This window comes from Oculina patagonica, chromosome 2, assembly GCF_052425735.1.
Source record: "Oculina patagonica isolate OP01 chromosome 2, crgOcupat, whole genome shotgun sequence".
Classification (NCBI taxonomy): domain Eukaryota; kingdom Metazoa; phylum Cnidaria; class Anthozoa; order Scleractinia; family Oculinidae; genus Oculina; species Oculina patagonica.
This window is the reverse complement of record NC_135759.1, coordinates 6526416-6540189: the sequence shown is the minus strand read 5'-3', so window position 1 is coordinate 6540189 and position 13774 is coordinate 6526416. Positions and strand designations below refer to the sequence as shown.

The window sequence follows — 13774 nt, the reverse complement described above, 5'->3', positions numbered from 1 at the left end:
GAAAATTCTCCGGGAAGGTTCTTGTTGCCAACATGTGGTGTTTGTTATGAAATAAAGCCATCACGGAAATGGTAATGGAAACGTGGCGATAGAATTTTCCCGTGCCGATCGGAGCTATTGTTCTTGCTCGATTGTTTTGAGATTGTTTGTTGATTTGGTCGTACTTTGTTTTACCTCATTTGCGATCTCCACGTGGGTTAAAAATCATGGTACAACACGGGGCCGGGGTCCCGGGGTCCCGGGGTGTGGATAACGCGGGGTCCCAGCCCCAAGGGTCTGTGGAAACGCGGGGTGTGGAAAACGCGAGGTCCCGGGGTCTGTGGTAACACGGGGTCGAACGTATTTTTATTCCAAAGTTGAATTTGTTTTTTGTTTTGAAAACAGTTACTAGCGGCTTGTGAAATATGTTTTAAGGTTCTTTTTAAAAATCGCTATGCTCTCAGATTCTTTCAGTGATATGAATAGGTAGGTCGTTCCAAAGTTTAGGGGCGTAAAAAGAAAAGGATCTTTGGTCGTATGGTACATGTTTTCACGTCAGGAATTTGTAGGAGTAATTGGCCAGATGATCGAAGGGAACGAGCTGGTTTATAGGCGTTAAAAGTAGGATCTTAAAAACGATGCGTGATTTGACAAGAAGCCAGTGCATGTTCTTGAGGGGTGGAGTTATGTATTCTTTCCGCTTAGTTCCAGTAATCAGCCGCGCTGCAATGTTCTTTGTTCGGCTGCAGTTTATCATGCTCAAGCTTAGGTAGGCCGTAGAGTATACTGTTACAGTAATCCAGGCATGAAGTGACAAAGGCGTTCACATTTGAGATTGTCAAGACAGATATTCCTCATTCCAAATACTCGGTACTGCTAAAACCACGGCACCGCACGCCGATTCATGAATGAAACTACGTGAATGAAGTCAGCGCAGTGCCATTCATGGACGTTGTTGGCGCGTAGGATTCAGGATAAAAATTTGTAGGTTAATTTTTGGCAAAAAATTATTTACAGTTAACTAAATGTTTATAACTCATATTTAGTTTTTTTAATGAAAAAATACGATATTCAAAAGAATCGCAAAGAGAAGAATAAGATTCACAAACTTGAATGTTTTTTTTTTACGACATGAATAATAGGCTTTCAATGCAAGGAAACACGTTTTACGAATATATTAACTTTGGTGATAAACTATTATACATGTCTTTTAAGCCAGAATTTTTTTTCACCGTCTAGATCTTTTTATTTTTAAACCCCGGGACCCCGCGTTTTCCACACCCCGGGTTTTCCACACCCTGTGTTTTCTACAGACCCCGGGACCCCGCGTTTTCCACACCCCGGGTTTTCCACACCTTGTGTTTTCTACAGACCCCGGGACCCCGCGTTTTCCACACCCCGTGTTTTTCACACCCCAGGACTCCGAGACCCCGGGACCCGGAGACCCCGGGACCCCGGCCCCGTGTTTTCCACTAATCCCTAATTGTTTGTGTACATCCTTACTGCGCACGTAATTCATGTCGCAACGTCACGCCAGGTCATACTTTGAGCGCGCGCGCTGAAAAAAACTTTCCAAGCACATATAGGGTGGGTGGCCGTTCCGCTCTCTTTGCTTGGAGTTTGCTCTCTTAAATGGTCGATGACCCCTACTTTTTTGTTAACGGATTATTTTAGTTAATAAAAAATCAACGTTTTGCGAGGAAATGAAAAAAACCTATCGAGTGGAAGTTTGTTTTTATTGTCCCACTGACGTTCAAATTTCGCTTTTTGAGCTTTTCGTTTTGCCGTACGACCGTTTTAAGTGCCTTTTTCTAGGGTTAAGTCTGACAAAAAAGGATATCAACATTTTTGCATTTCTGATACAAGTAACTCATAATCTGGCCGCAGTAAAAATTTAAAAAAATCTATCGAGAAGAAAATGTTGGCGCGAACAACCTTAAAAGTAGCACGACATCACAAAATTCTCGGAGGCAGGGGTAGTTAGTGGGGCGAGGGAAACGCAAAAATGCGGGCTAAAAATAGCGAGAAACGGCGGGGAATAAATCGTCATATAAAAGTTGGAGCGACTAAAAGGTGCCCCTCGGGAAAGAGTCTTACCAGACCAGTTCAAAAAACTCTCTGAATACTGCCTCCTGATTGGGCAGAAAAATCTTTGAATTCCCTTTGTATTATTATGCCAAATTGGCGACCGGACTGACTACAGTACTTTTGGTGTGTTCTCATACGAAGTATGTACACAAAGCCAGTTCGCTCGCCATATCTGTCTTACTTGTTTGCCAAGAATTTGCTCGGGGAGGAAAAAGTTTGGGCTAGTACCACCCTTGGTTGAAAACGTCGAAAGTTTGACGGCCATGCCCGCGGAAAAACGGCGGATTCATCAGATTGGGGTCGATCGCAGGTATCGAAATACTTGCATGCTGTTTGCGAGTTTTAAAAGTTTGTGTGCGATGTGCTATTTGCACTGCTGAAATAGATGTTTTCAGATCTTTTATGGGAAAATCGATGAGAATTCCGCAAAAAATTCGACCTAGGCGGTTTGTGACGGGTGCAGGTACAAAACCGAAAAGGCATAGAAGGAGAGAAAGGCTTGCGAAGAAAGCGATGCATCAAAATCGCAACACGGCTTGAAACGGAAAAATCCGATTTCCCCGAGGGCATGGCCGTCAAACTTTCGACGTTTTAACTACAGGGCGATTGTGAAATTTTCGGATAAAAACAGTGCATTTAGATTTTTGACGAAGATAGCGGCGACCCCTTTACAATCACTGAATGCACAGCATCGTAGTCGTGGTTGCTATAGCTTCCATTTCGCGGAAAAAGATGGCATGGTGCATCATCGTCCAATAACCACTGACTGGATCGTGAATTGATCGCATCGCAAGGTGTGAAAGCATCACTACTTGCTCCCAGTCCTCGTGTCTATCCCCCCTGTTGTGATTGCGCCGTTTTACCATATTAGGGCATAGAAGGCGCAAATATGTCACGTTATTACACAGTAGAACAGGGCAAAAATACGGACGGACAAACTTACGGAATATGGACCCAAACTATCCGCGCGTATATATGTTAAACCATCGAATAAGGTGATGTAAACATAGTCAAGACAAGAAAATAACAACTAATACAACACAACAATCAACCAACATAAAAACAACACCCACAACTGCGATCATTTGATTGTACTTTATTGTATTATATTTTAGTTATTTATTTTCTCTCTTTGGTTTTTTTCTTGTTTTACATGTAGGAGCTGTTCCTGAAGGTAACAATAAAACATTTTACATTTTAATTGTTATGATAAACCTCATACGTTAGTCTATTACTAGTTTTAAGGAATAGGTGAACAGCCGTCGCATTTGCCCGTTGAAATTTTTTATTGTTTTTGAGTTAAAAATAAAATAAAAAACAATTAAAAATTTCAACGGGCAAATGCGACGGCTATATGCGTATGTTGCAAATAAATCCACCCTAAACCAAATCTCACTTCCCAAATCCTATGCCCAGGCCGAACGTCGAACTTCGCATGAGTCGAATTGAACCTAATGCAAATGACCAAAAACAATAGGTTTTACTGATTTGGATTAGTTTCGACTCATGTGAAGTTCGACGTTTGCCCTGGGCCTTAGCGACCTTTATTGTTTTATATGCCTTTTTATTACTTTCCCCGACATTCTACACGAAGCGTATTCTTGACCGGTTAAGTAAACCGGTCCGATAACATCTTATAAAGAGAGAAAGCGATAAAGATATAGTTAAAACCACGAAAAAAAAAAATGATGGGTAAAATTAAACCAACAGCATTCTAATGAGTTTCATGATATTTGTTTACAAACAGAATCATCATTAATGTCACCAGTAGAAGCGTCAACAAAAATTGATGACGAAATTAATCAAGGTAACGATGATTACTTTTTCAACGTGTTTAACAGTTTACCAAGCTTCAGAGATGTTACTTTACTAAACAATATACATATGCACGATCATCTCATTACTCTTATGGTCTTGTAAACATTAAAAATTTCTTTTGTTTAATTGGATGAGCTTTTTGTGATATCCGGAATAATCAAGGTCGAGGTAAGTGTTATCAGCCGAAGCCGAAGGGTACCGGGTGAGGCTGATAACACTTACAGAGACCTTGATTATTCCGAATATCACATAAACCGAATCTAATAATTTTACTATACATTGTTTTCCTGGAAAAGAAAGTAATGACTAAAGATTTCAACCTGTTTCAAAACTTGTGCTAATTCCGGCTGAATGCTTTTTCCTCAAAGTATCTCGTGGAATAGTTCCTACCCAATTTTTGTTAGCATTTTTTTTAGTCATTTATTGTCCTATACAGCTCAGTCCCCCACGATTTGATGCCGAAAATGTCACGATTGTAGTGTAAAATTGGTTTGTTATGATATTCCGTCTCGTGATCTTTTCAGTAGGACGGTTTTTTTGGCGAAGCACCATGAAGTGGGATTGTCTTAACTGTCCTTTTTTCGGTGTAGAAACTGCTCCGAATACAAATTGATGCTAGAACGGAGAAAGGTTGCTTCAATATGAAAACCAGCCGTGTATTTTTGGAACAGGGTTAACCCCTTTCTCCAGTGCCATTATGACAAAACGTGCAACCCCAACTCCCCCCTCCCAGCCCCCCCCTCCCACCCACGTTCCAAAATGCTTCGCCGGCTCTGAATGACCAGAAATATTGCAATTCTTTGGGTGTTTTTAATAAAACAATTATTTCACCCGCACTTATTAGATATAAGGTACGCGTCTTGTTTTTTATCTGCCATCTTATATCCAACGCACGCTCATGAAATAATTCTTAATTACTATTGTAAGAAAAGATGAAAGATTGTGCCCTTTGTGTCAATCATATATCGGCGATGAGTTTCATTGCTTGATGAAATGCAACAATCCATCCCCAGGTGGGTACTCTGGATTGTAAATGACGTGGATGATCGAATGGAGGCAAAACTCAGGACCCCAAAAAATCCCTAAGTCTTCCGATATTACCAAAAAAAAAAATCCCTGGACCAAAAATTACCCCCCCCCCCCCCCAAAAAAAAAATCCCTTGTCAAATTACTCCTAAATTGCCAGGAGGGGCAAAAATATAACACAAAAAGTCTTGAAAAATTGAGCGCCGTGTTTGTTTATCCATCATACCCCTGATCATACCATAAATACGCCAAAAATCCCCTATTCAAATCAAGTCACCCAAAAAAATACTTGCCAAACCCAAAAATCCCGGAATCGAAAATTTCAAACCCAAACAAATCCTTCGATCACCCCCGTCATCTACAAGCCGGAGTACCCCCCCCCCCCCCCCCTAGGAATCCATCACTTCTTTATCTAGGAATAATCTTCCTGGAACGTCTTTTTGTAATAAACAACAATTGTAGGATGTTTACTTTTAATCCATTATTTAAGTACATCCTGACCATTTGCGATGAAAACATAACTACCCTTAGTTCCTGTTAATGACTTTTTAACATGCTACAAATCTTTAACAAACGATGAATCCTTCTCTTGACTGAATTATTAATATTTATGCATTTTGTAATATTATAATTATTTTATTTCATTCATATTCCTTAAAGAATATTTATTTGTAAAATTACATCTTCAGGTTAAAGATAAATTTAATATATAGATTTAGGCAAGCCTAAACAATGTTTCTTTTACCGCATCCGTGATACGGAAAAAAAAATGTAAGTACCGTATAAACAAACTCGCGAGTTATTAAAATGGCAGTTACGCTTACACGACCACTGTAGAAATGTTCGCTGAAAAAATACTACAAATGTCTCGTGTAAAGGAACAGCTGTCTATTTTGTTAAAGTAATTTTGTTCACAGTTTGACAGTAATGCCGTGTTTCATGTTTCATGTTATCTTTTCTTTTCATTTCCAGATGTTAGAGCCTGTATCGGCGAAGGTAACAATAAAGAATTTTTTACATTTTTTATATGATAAGCCTTATTATTAGACAACTAAGTCAACATCTCATCAATCCTAGAGTTTTAACTGGAAAGTTCAAAAAGTGAGCCAAGAGGGGCTTTCTAGGGGGAGGATACCCCAGACCCCCTACGTTCTCGCGGCGCTCATACGCCCCCCTCCCTCCATGAAAAATCGTGAATACGGTCCTGTCATGACCCGGAAACTTGAAATAGATACAACATTATGACAACACAGCACAATACAACAACATCAACAAAACACCACTGCACAACTGCAACCATTTGACTGTATTTTATTGTTTTAATATTCTAACCGCTTCTATATTTTCGGTTCATTTCCAGATGTTGTAGCAAGTGTCGAGAGAGGTAACAGTGAAACATTTTTACAATTTTTCTTCGCCCCCCCCCCCGCTTAAAAAAAGTTAAAAAAAGAGTAAGGAGGGGATTTAATGTTGTGTTTCCATTTTGCACTTGATACAATTTGGCATTTCCCCTGTTTGCTATTCATTATCATACATCACCATACACATGAAAAAAAAGTAAAAGGAAAGATTTCCATAAGGCTACAATTGAAATAAAACTTCTACAATATGCTGACGTGTTTCATGTTATCTTTTCTTTTCATTTCCAGATGTTGGAGCCTGTATCGGCGAAGGTAACAATGAAGAATTTTTTACATTTTTTATATGATAAGCCTTGGATAACTAGGACAACATCTCATCAATACTAGAGTTTAATTGGAAAGTTCATAAAGTAAGCTAAGAGGGGCTTTAATGTTATGTTTCCATTTTGTACTTGGTACAATTTGGCATTTACCTTGTTTCCTATTCATTATCGTACATCAACATACACGAGAAAAAAGTAAAAGGGAAGATTTACATAAGGCTACAATTGAAATGAGACTTCTACAATATTCTGACGTGTTTCATGTTATTTGTTTACATCCAGTTGCAGAGATGGAACACCAGAGTACTAAAGGTAACAATGAATACCTCTACAATTTTTTTTAGAAAATATAAAAGCGGAGCTTCCCATTTAATTTATTTTCACTGGAGCTTACAATGTTTTCATTCTAGTAAATAAGCGGCCAAACCAGTAATGTTTACGGTGGTTTGTAGGTGCAAGACAAATTTAAATTGCTCACGGTTAAACTGAATGTCTGCAGTACGATAAAAATAATTATTATACATTAGAATTACTTTGAAACACATAATTGGTCGAGCGCATTCAGTCAATATACAGTAGCATGTGAACTTGACATGATAACCCAATATCTGCAGCAGACTATTTAACAATTAGACTTCGAGCCCGAGTTTTCTATGAGCAAATAGTCAACGAGGCGCAGCCGAGTTGACTATCGCTCATAGAAAACGAGGGCGAGTAGTCTAATTGTTTTAGTAGAAACTCTAAAGGACTGCAGTCCAAAACCTATAATATTGTGCACTTTGAAGACAAAAATCAAGAAAATTTACCGCTTAATTAGCTACGCGCGCGCGACTGTTTTCTAACGGCAATTAGTAGAAACTCAGCTGTGTTCTATTGGAAATCCGCGAATCTGATTGGTTCTCCCACTGATTTCTATTCGCCGATAGAAAACAGTCGCACGCGCGAGTAGCTCTTTAAGCGGTAAATTTTCTTGATTTTTGTCTTCAAAGTGCACAATATTGTAGGTTTTGGACTGCAATCCTTTAGCGTTTCTACTAAAACAATTAGACTACTCGCCCTCGTTTTCTATGAGCGATAGTCAACTCGGCTGCGCCTCGTTGACTATTTGCTCATAGAAAACTCGGGCTCGTAGTCTAATTGTTAAATAGAAAACAGTGGGAGAACCAATCAGATTCTCGGATTTCCAATAGAACACAGCTGAGTTTCTACTAAATTGGGTTATCATGTCGAGTTCAAAGTCTGCCTTGTTTCCAAGCCCCTCGTCCGTGTAGTGCTGTCAAACTTTTAACATGTTTTAAAAACATGGCGGAGCGATTCGCCGCCGTTTCCGAAGAGGAATTGAACGTTTTGATCGAGAATATAGATTCTAAAAACACCAACAGAACAACAATAAATAAGTTTTAAAATTCTGAATGATTATTTAAGGGAGAAGAACCTGGAGGAACCACAAGATAAAACCGCTTTGGCCAATGTTCTGACGAAGCTTAACGCCGGCGCTAAAGGAAGTTATGGCAAATTGTTTGAAACCGTATAATAAAACAATTATTGAATTCGGTTTTCACATGATATCGTGAATTATCAAAACCTCATGTCTGTGTTATCCGCCGAAGCCGAAGGCTTTCATGTTATCTTTTCTTTTCATTTCCAGATGTTAGAGCCTGTATCGGCGAAGGTAACAATAAAGAATTTTTTACATTTTTTATATGATAAGCATCAGATAACTAAGTCAACATTTCATCAATCCTAAAGTCTTAAATGGAAAGTTCAAAAAGTGAGCCAAGAGGGGCTTTCTAGCGGGAGGATACTACAGACCCCCTACGTTCTCGCGGCGCTCATACGCCCCCCCCCCCCTCCATGAAAAATCGTGAATACGGTCCTGTCATGACCTGGAAACTTGAAATAGATACAACATTATGACAACACAGCACAATACAACAACATCAACACAACACCTACCGCACAACTGCAACCATTTGACTGTATTTTATTGTTTTAATATTCTAACCGCTTCTATCTTTTCGGTTCATTTCCAGATGTTGTAGCAAGTGTCGAGAGAGGTAAAAGTGAAACATTTTTACAATTTTTATATGATAAGCCTCAGATAAGTACACAACATCTCATCAATCCCAGAGTCTTAAATAAAAAGTTAAAAAAGAGAGTAAGGAGGGGATTTAATGTTGTGTTTCCATTTTGTACTTGGTACAATTTGGCATTTCCCCCTGTTTTCTATTGATTATCGTACATCACCATACACCCCCCCGGGGGGGTACTCCAAAAAGTTTTATACGGGGAGGCTCCGCCCCAAGTTCTAACCCCTTACCCTTTTATATACCATTTTTGACAGAAATTGTACCCCTTTCGTATACCTTTAACTGAAAAAAGGTACCCCTTTGATATACCTAAGAGACATGGCGTGGACTTAAAATAGCACGTTTTCTTGTCATTTTTATGTAACGCTTAATAAATTAAAATAATACAGCCATAAATTGCGTCTGTTCGAAATATTTTAATTAAAGGCCCTTATAAATAGCCAAATGACAGGTTTCCATACCCTTTCATATACTTAAACTCGTGAAATACCTACCCTTTTATATACCTGAAGCCTGAAAAAGGTACCCCTTTCGGGCGGAGCCTACCCGTATAGGCCGTTATAGGGAGTACCCACCCGGGCCGTACACATGAAAAAAAAAGTAAAAGGAAAGATTTCCATAAGGCTACAATTGAAATAAAACTTCTACAATATGCTGACGTGTTTCATGTTATCTTTTCTTTTCATTTCCAGATGTTGGAGCCTGTATCGGCGAAGGTAACAATGAAGAATTTTTTACATTTTTTATATGATAAGCCTTGGATAACTAGGACAACCTCTCATCAATACTAGAGTTTAATTGGAAAGTTCATAAAGTAAGCTAAGAGGGGCTTTAATGTTATGTTTCCATTTTGTACTTGGTACAGTTTGGCATTTACCTTGTTTCCTATTCATTATCGTACATCAACATACACGAGAAAAAAGTAAAAGGGAAGATTTACATAAGGCTACAATTGAAATGAGAAATGGAAAGTTCAAAAAGTGAGCCAAGAGGGGCTTTCTAGGGGGAGGATACCACAGACCCCCTACGTTCTCGCGGCGCTCATACGCCCCCTTCCCCCCTCCATGAAAAATCGTGAATACGGTCCTGTCATGACCCGGAAACTTGAAATAGATACAACATTATGACAACACAGCACAATACAACAACATCAACACAACACCTACCGCACAACTGCAACCATTTGACTGTATTTTGTTGTTTTAATATTCTAACCGCTTCTATCTTTTCGGTTCATTTCCAGATGTTGTAGCAAGTGTCGAGAGAGGTAACAGTGAAACATTTTTACAATTTTTATATGATAAGCCTCAGATAAGTACACAACATCTCATCAATCCCAGAGTCTTAAATAAAAAGTTAAAAAAGAGAGTAAGGAGGGGATTTAATGTTGTGTTTCCATTTTGTACTTGGTACAATTTGGCATTTCCCCTTGTTTCCTATTCATTATCGTACATCACCATACACCCCCGGGGGAGGGGGGGGGTACTCCAAAATGTTTTATACGGGGAGGCTCCGCCCCAAGTTCTAACCCCTTACCCTTTTATATACCATTTTTGACAGAAATTGTACCCCTTTTGTATACCTTTAACTGAAAAAAGGTACCCCTTTGATATATCTAAGAGACATGGCGTGGACTTAAAATAGCACGTTTTCTTGTCATTTTTATGTAACGCTTAATAACTTGAAATAATACAGCCATAAATTGCGTCTGTTCGAAATATTTTAATTAAAGGCCCTTATAAATAGCCAAATGACAGGTTTCCATACCCTTTCATATACCTAATTTCGTGAAATACCTACCCTTTTATATACCTGAAGCCTGAAAAAGGTACCCCTTTCGGGCGGAGCCTCCCCATATAGGCCGTTATAGGGAGTTTCCCCCCCCCCCCCCCGGGCCATACACATGAAATAAAAGTAAAAGGAAAGATTTCCATAAGGCTACAATTGAAATAAAACTTCTACAATATGCTGACGTGTTTCATGTTATCTTTTCTTTTCATTTCCAGATGTTGAAGCCTGTATCGGCGAAGGTAACAATGAAGAATTTTTTACATTTTTATATGATAAGCCTTGGATACCTAGGACAACATCTCATCAATACTAGAGTTTAATTGGAAAGTTCATAAAGTAAGCTAAGAGGGGCTTTAATGTTATGTTTCCATTTCGTACTTGGTACAGTTTGCCATTTACCTTGTTTCCTATTCATTATCGTACATCAACATACACGAGAAAAAAGTAAAAGGAAAGATTTACATAAGGCTACAATTGAAATGAGACTTCTACAATATTCTGACGTGTTCCATGTTATTTGTTTACATCCAGTTGCAGAGAGGGAACACCAGAGTACTAAAGGTAACAATGAATACCTCTACAATTTTTTTTTAGAAATTATAAAAGCGGAGCTTCCCATTTAATTTATTTTCACTGGAGCTTACAATGTTTTCATTCTAGTAAATAAGCGGCCAAACCAGTAATGTTTGCGGTGGTTTATACAGTGGAACCCCGATATAACGATATGCCAAGGGGGCAGTAAAATTATATCGTTATATCGAGGAATCGTTTTATCGGGGTTCCGTCTCATACATTTTACTATTGCCGGGACATAACATATTCATCGTTATATCGGGGATATCGTTATATCGAAGATCGTTATATCGGGGTTCCACTGTAGGTGCAAGACAAATTTAAATTGCTCACGGTTAAACTGAATGTCTGCAGTACGATAAAAATAATTATTATACATTAGAATTACTTTGAAACACATAATTGGTCGAGCGCATTCAGTCAATATACAGTAGCATGTGAACTTGACATGATAACCCAATATCTGCAGCAGACTATTTAACAATTAGACTTCGAGCCCGAGTTTTCTATGAGCAAATAGTCAACGAGGCGCAGCCGAGTTGACTATCGCTCATAGAAAACGAGGGCGAGTAGTCTATTGTTTTAGTAGAAACTCTAAAGGATTGCAGTCCAAAACCTACAATATTGTGCACTTTGAAGACAAAAATCAAGAAAATTTACCGCTTAATTAGCTACGCGCGCGACTGTTTTCTAATTAACAATTAGACGGCAAGCTCGAGGTTTCTACCGGCTGATAGTTGGCGAGGGGCGAAGCCCCGAGCCAACTATCAAAAGCCGGTAGAAACCGAGAGCGAGCCGTCTAATTGTGTTAGCATAACCCACTGACCGATCTATTAAACACAAAATATAGCTAGAGTTGATTTATTGAATGTTTTGATTGATAAAATTCAGCGAAAACTAAGCGCGCGCTCCGAGAGCCTTCTACGGATCAATAGTAGGCACCTGTGTAGCCAATCAGATTGCGCGATTACCAATAGTAGGTCAGTGTGGTTATGCTAACGGCGAATAGAAAACAGTGGGAGAACCAATCAGATTCTCGAATTTCCAATAGAACGAGCTGAGTTTCTACTAAATTGGGTTATCATGTCGAGTTCAAAGTCTACCTACTTTCCAAGCCCCTCGTCCGTGTAGTGCTGTCAAACTTTTAACATGTTTTAAAAACATGGCGGAGCGATTCGCCGCCGTTTCCGAAGAGGAATTGAACGTTTTGATCGAGAATATAGATTCTAAAAACACCAACAGAACAACAATAAATAAGTTTAAAAATTCTGAATGATTATTTAAGGGAGAAGAACCTGGAGGAACCACAAGATAAAACCGCTTTGGCCAATGTTCTGACGAAGCTTAACGCCGGCGCTAAAGGAAGTTATGGCAAATTGTTTGAAACCGTATAATAAAACAATTATTGAATTCGGTTTTCACATGATATCGTGAATTATCAAAACCTCATGTCTGTGTTATCCGCCTCAGCCTTCGGCTTCGGCAGATAACACAGACCTCGGTTTTGATAATCATTCACGATATCATGCTCAAACTCATCCAATAACTGCTTATAATCTTAAAGCAGGGCGAGGGTCATTACTAATGGCACAAAAAAACACTTTAGAGTACAGTAAATTAGTAGAATATTTCAATTTCAATTATGATTTCCTCAAGTAAGAGCAGCCGCTAAACAATGTTTCTTTCACCACATCAGTGAAACGGAAAATAAAAATGTACGTACCGCATGAACAAACTCGCGAGTTATTAAAATAGCAGTTACGCTTACACGACCACTGTAGAAATGTTCGCTGAAAAAAATACTACAAATTTCTCGTGTAAAGGAACAGCTGTCTATTTTGTTAAAGTAATTTTGTTCACAGTTTGACAGTAATGCCGTGTTTCATGTTTCATGTTATCTTTTCTTTTCATTTCCAGATGTTAGAGCCTGTATCGGCGAAGGTAACAATAAAGAATTTTTTACATTTTTTATATGATAAGCATCAGATAACTAAGTCAACATTTCATAAACATTTCTTAAATGGAAAGTTCAAAAAGTGAGCCAAGAGGGGCTTTCTAGGGGGAGGATACCCCAGACCCCCTACGTTCTCGCGGCGCTCATACGCCCCCCCCCCCCCCCCCTCCATGAAAAATCGTGAATACGGTCCTGTCATGACCCGGATACTTGAAATAGATACAACATTATGACAACACAGCACAATACAACAACATCAACACAACACCTACCGCACAACTGCAACCATTTGACTGTATTTTATTGTTTTAATATTCTAACCGCTTCTATCTTTTCGGTTCATTTCCAGATGTTGTAGCAAGTGTCGAGAGAGGTAACAGTGAAACATTTTTACAATTTTTATATGATAAGCCTCAGATAAGTACACAACATCTCATCAATCCCAGAGTCTTAATTAAAAAGTTAAAAAAGAGAGTAAGGAGGGGATTTAATGTTGTGTTTCCATTTTGTACTTGGTACAATTTGGCATTTCCCCTTTTTTCCTATTCATTATCGTACATCACCATACACCCCCCCGGGGGGGGTACTCCAAAATGTTTTATACGGGGAGGCTCCGCCCCAAGTTCTAACCCCTTACCCTTTTATATACCATTTTTGACAGAAATTGTACCCCTTTCGTATACCTTTAACTGAAAAAAGGTACCCCTTTGATATACCTAAGAGACATGGCGTGGACTTAAAATAGCACGTTTTCTTGTCATTTTTATGTAA

At 38.9% G+C, this 13774-nt stretch overlaps 1 protein-coding gene across 10 annotated transcripts in view; it reads left to right on the top strand.

Annotated features, from left to right (window-relative positions):
- The window catches only part of LOC144642836 (uncharacterized), an 88533-nt gene that overhangs the window by 61645 nt on the left and 13114 nt on the right, over positions 1-13774 (top strand). For 8 of the 10 annotated variants that reach the window (XM_078501931.1, XM_078501930.1, XM_078501928.1 and 5 more), the window contains 13 exons: positions 3227-3241; positions 3815-3874; positions 5884-5907; positions 6272-6295; positions 6561-6584; positions 6878-6907; positions 8244-8267; positions 8629-8652; positions 9378-9401; positions 9929-9952; positions 11008-11037; positions 12967-12990; positions 13353-13376. In XM_078501931.1, the coding sequence (XP_078358057.1) occupies positions 3227-3241; positions 3815-3874; positions 5884-5907; positions 6272-6295; positions 6561-6584; positions 6878-6907; positions 8244-8267; positions 8629-8652; positions 9378-9401; positions 9929-9952; positions 11008-11037; positions 12967-12990; positions 13353-13376 (351 nt within the window). The remainder of the gene's footprint in view (positions 1-3226; positions 3242-3814; positions 3875-5883; positions 5908-6271; positions 6296-6560; positions 6585-6877; positions 6908-8243; positions 8268-8628; positions 8653-9377; positions 9402-9928; positions 9953-11007; positions 11038-12966; positions 12991-13352; positions 13377-13774) is intronic. The other 2 variants (XM_078501933.1, XM_078501935.1) reach the window with 2 other exon arrangements.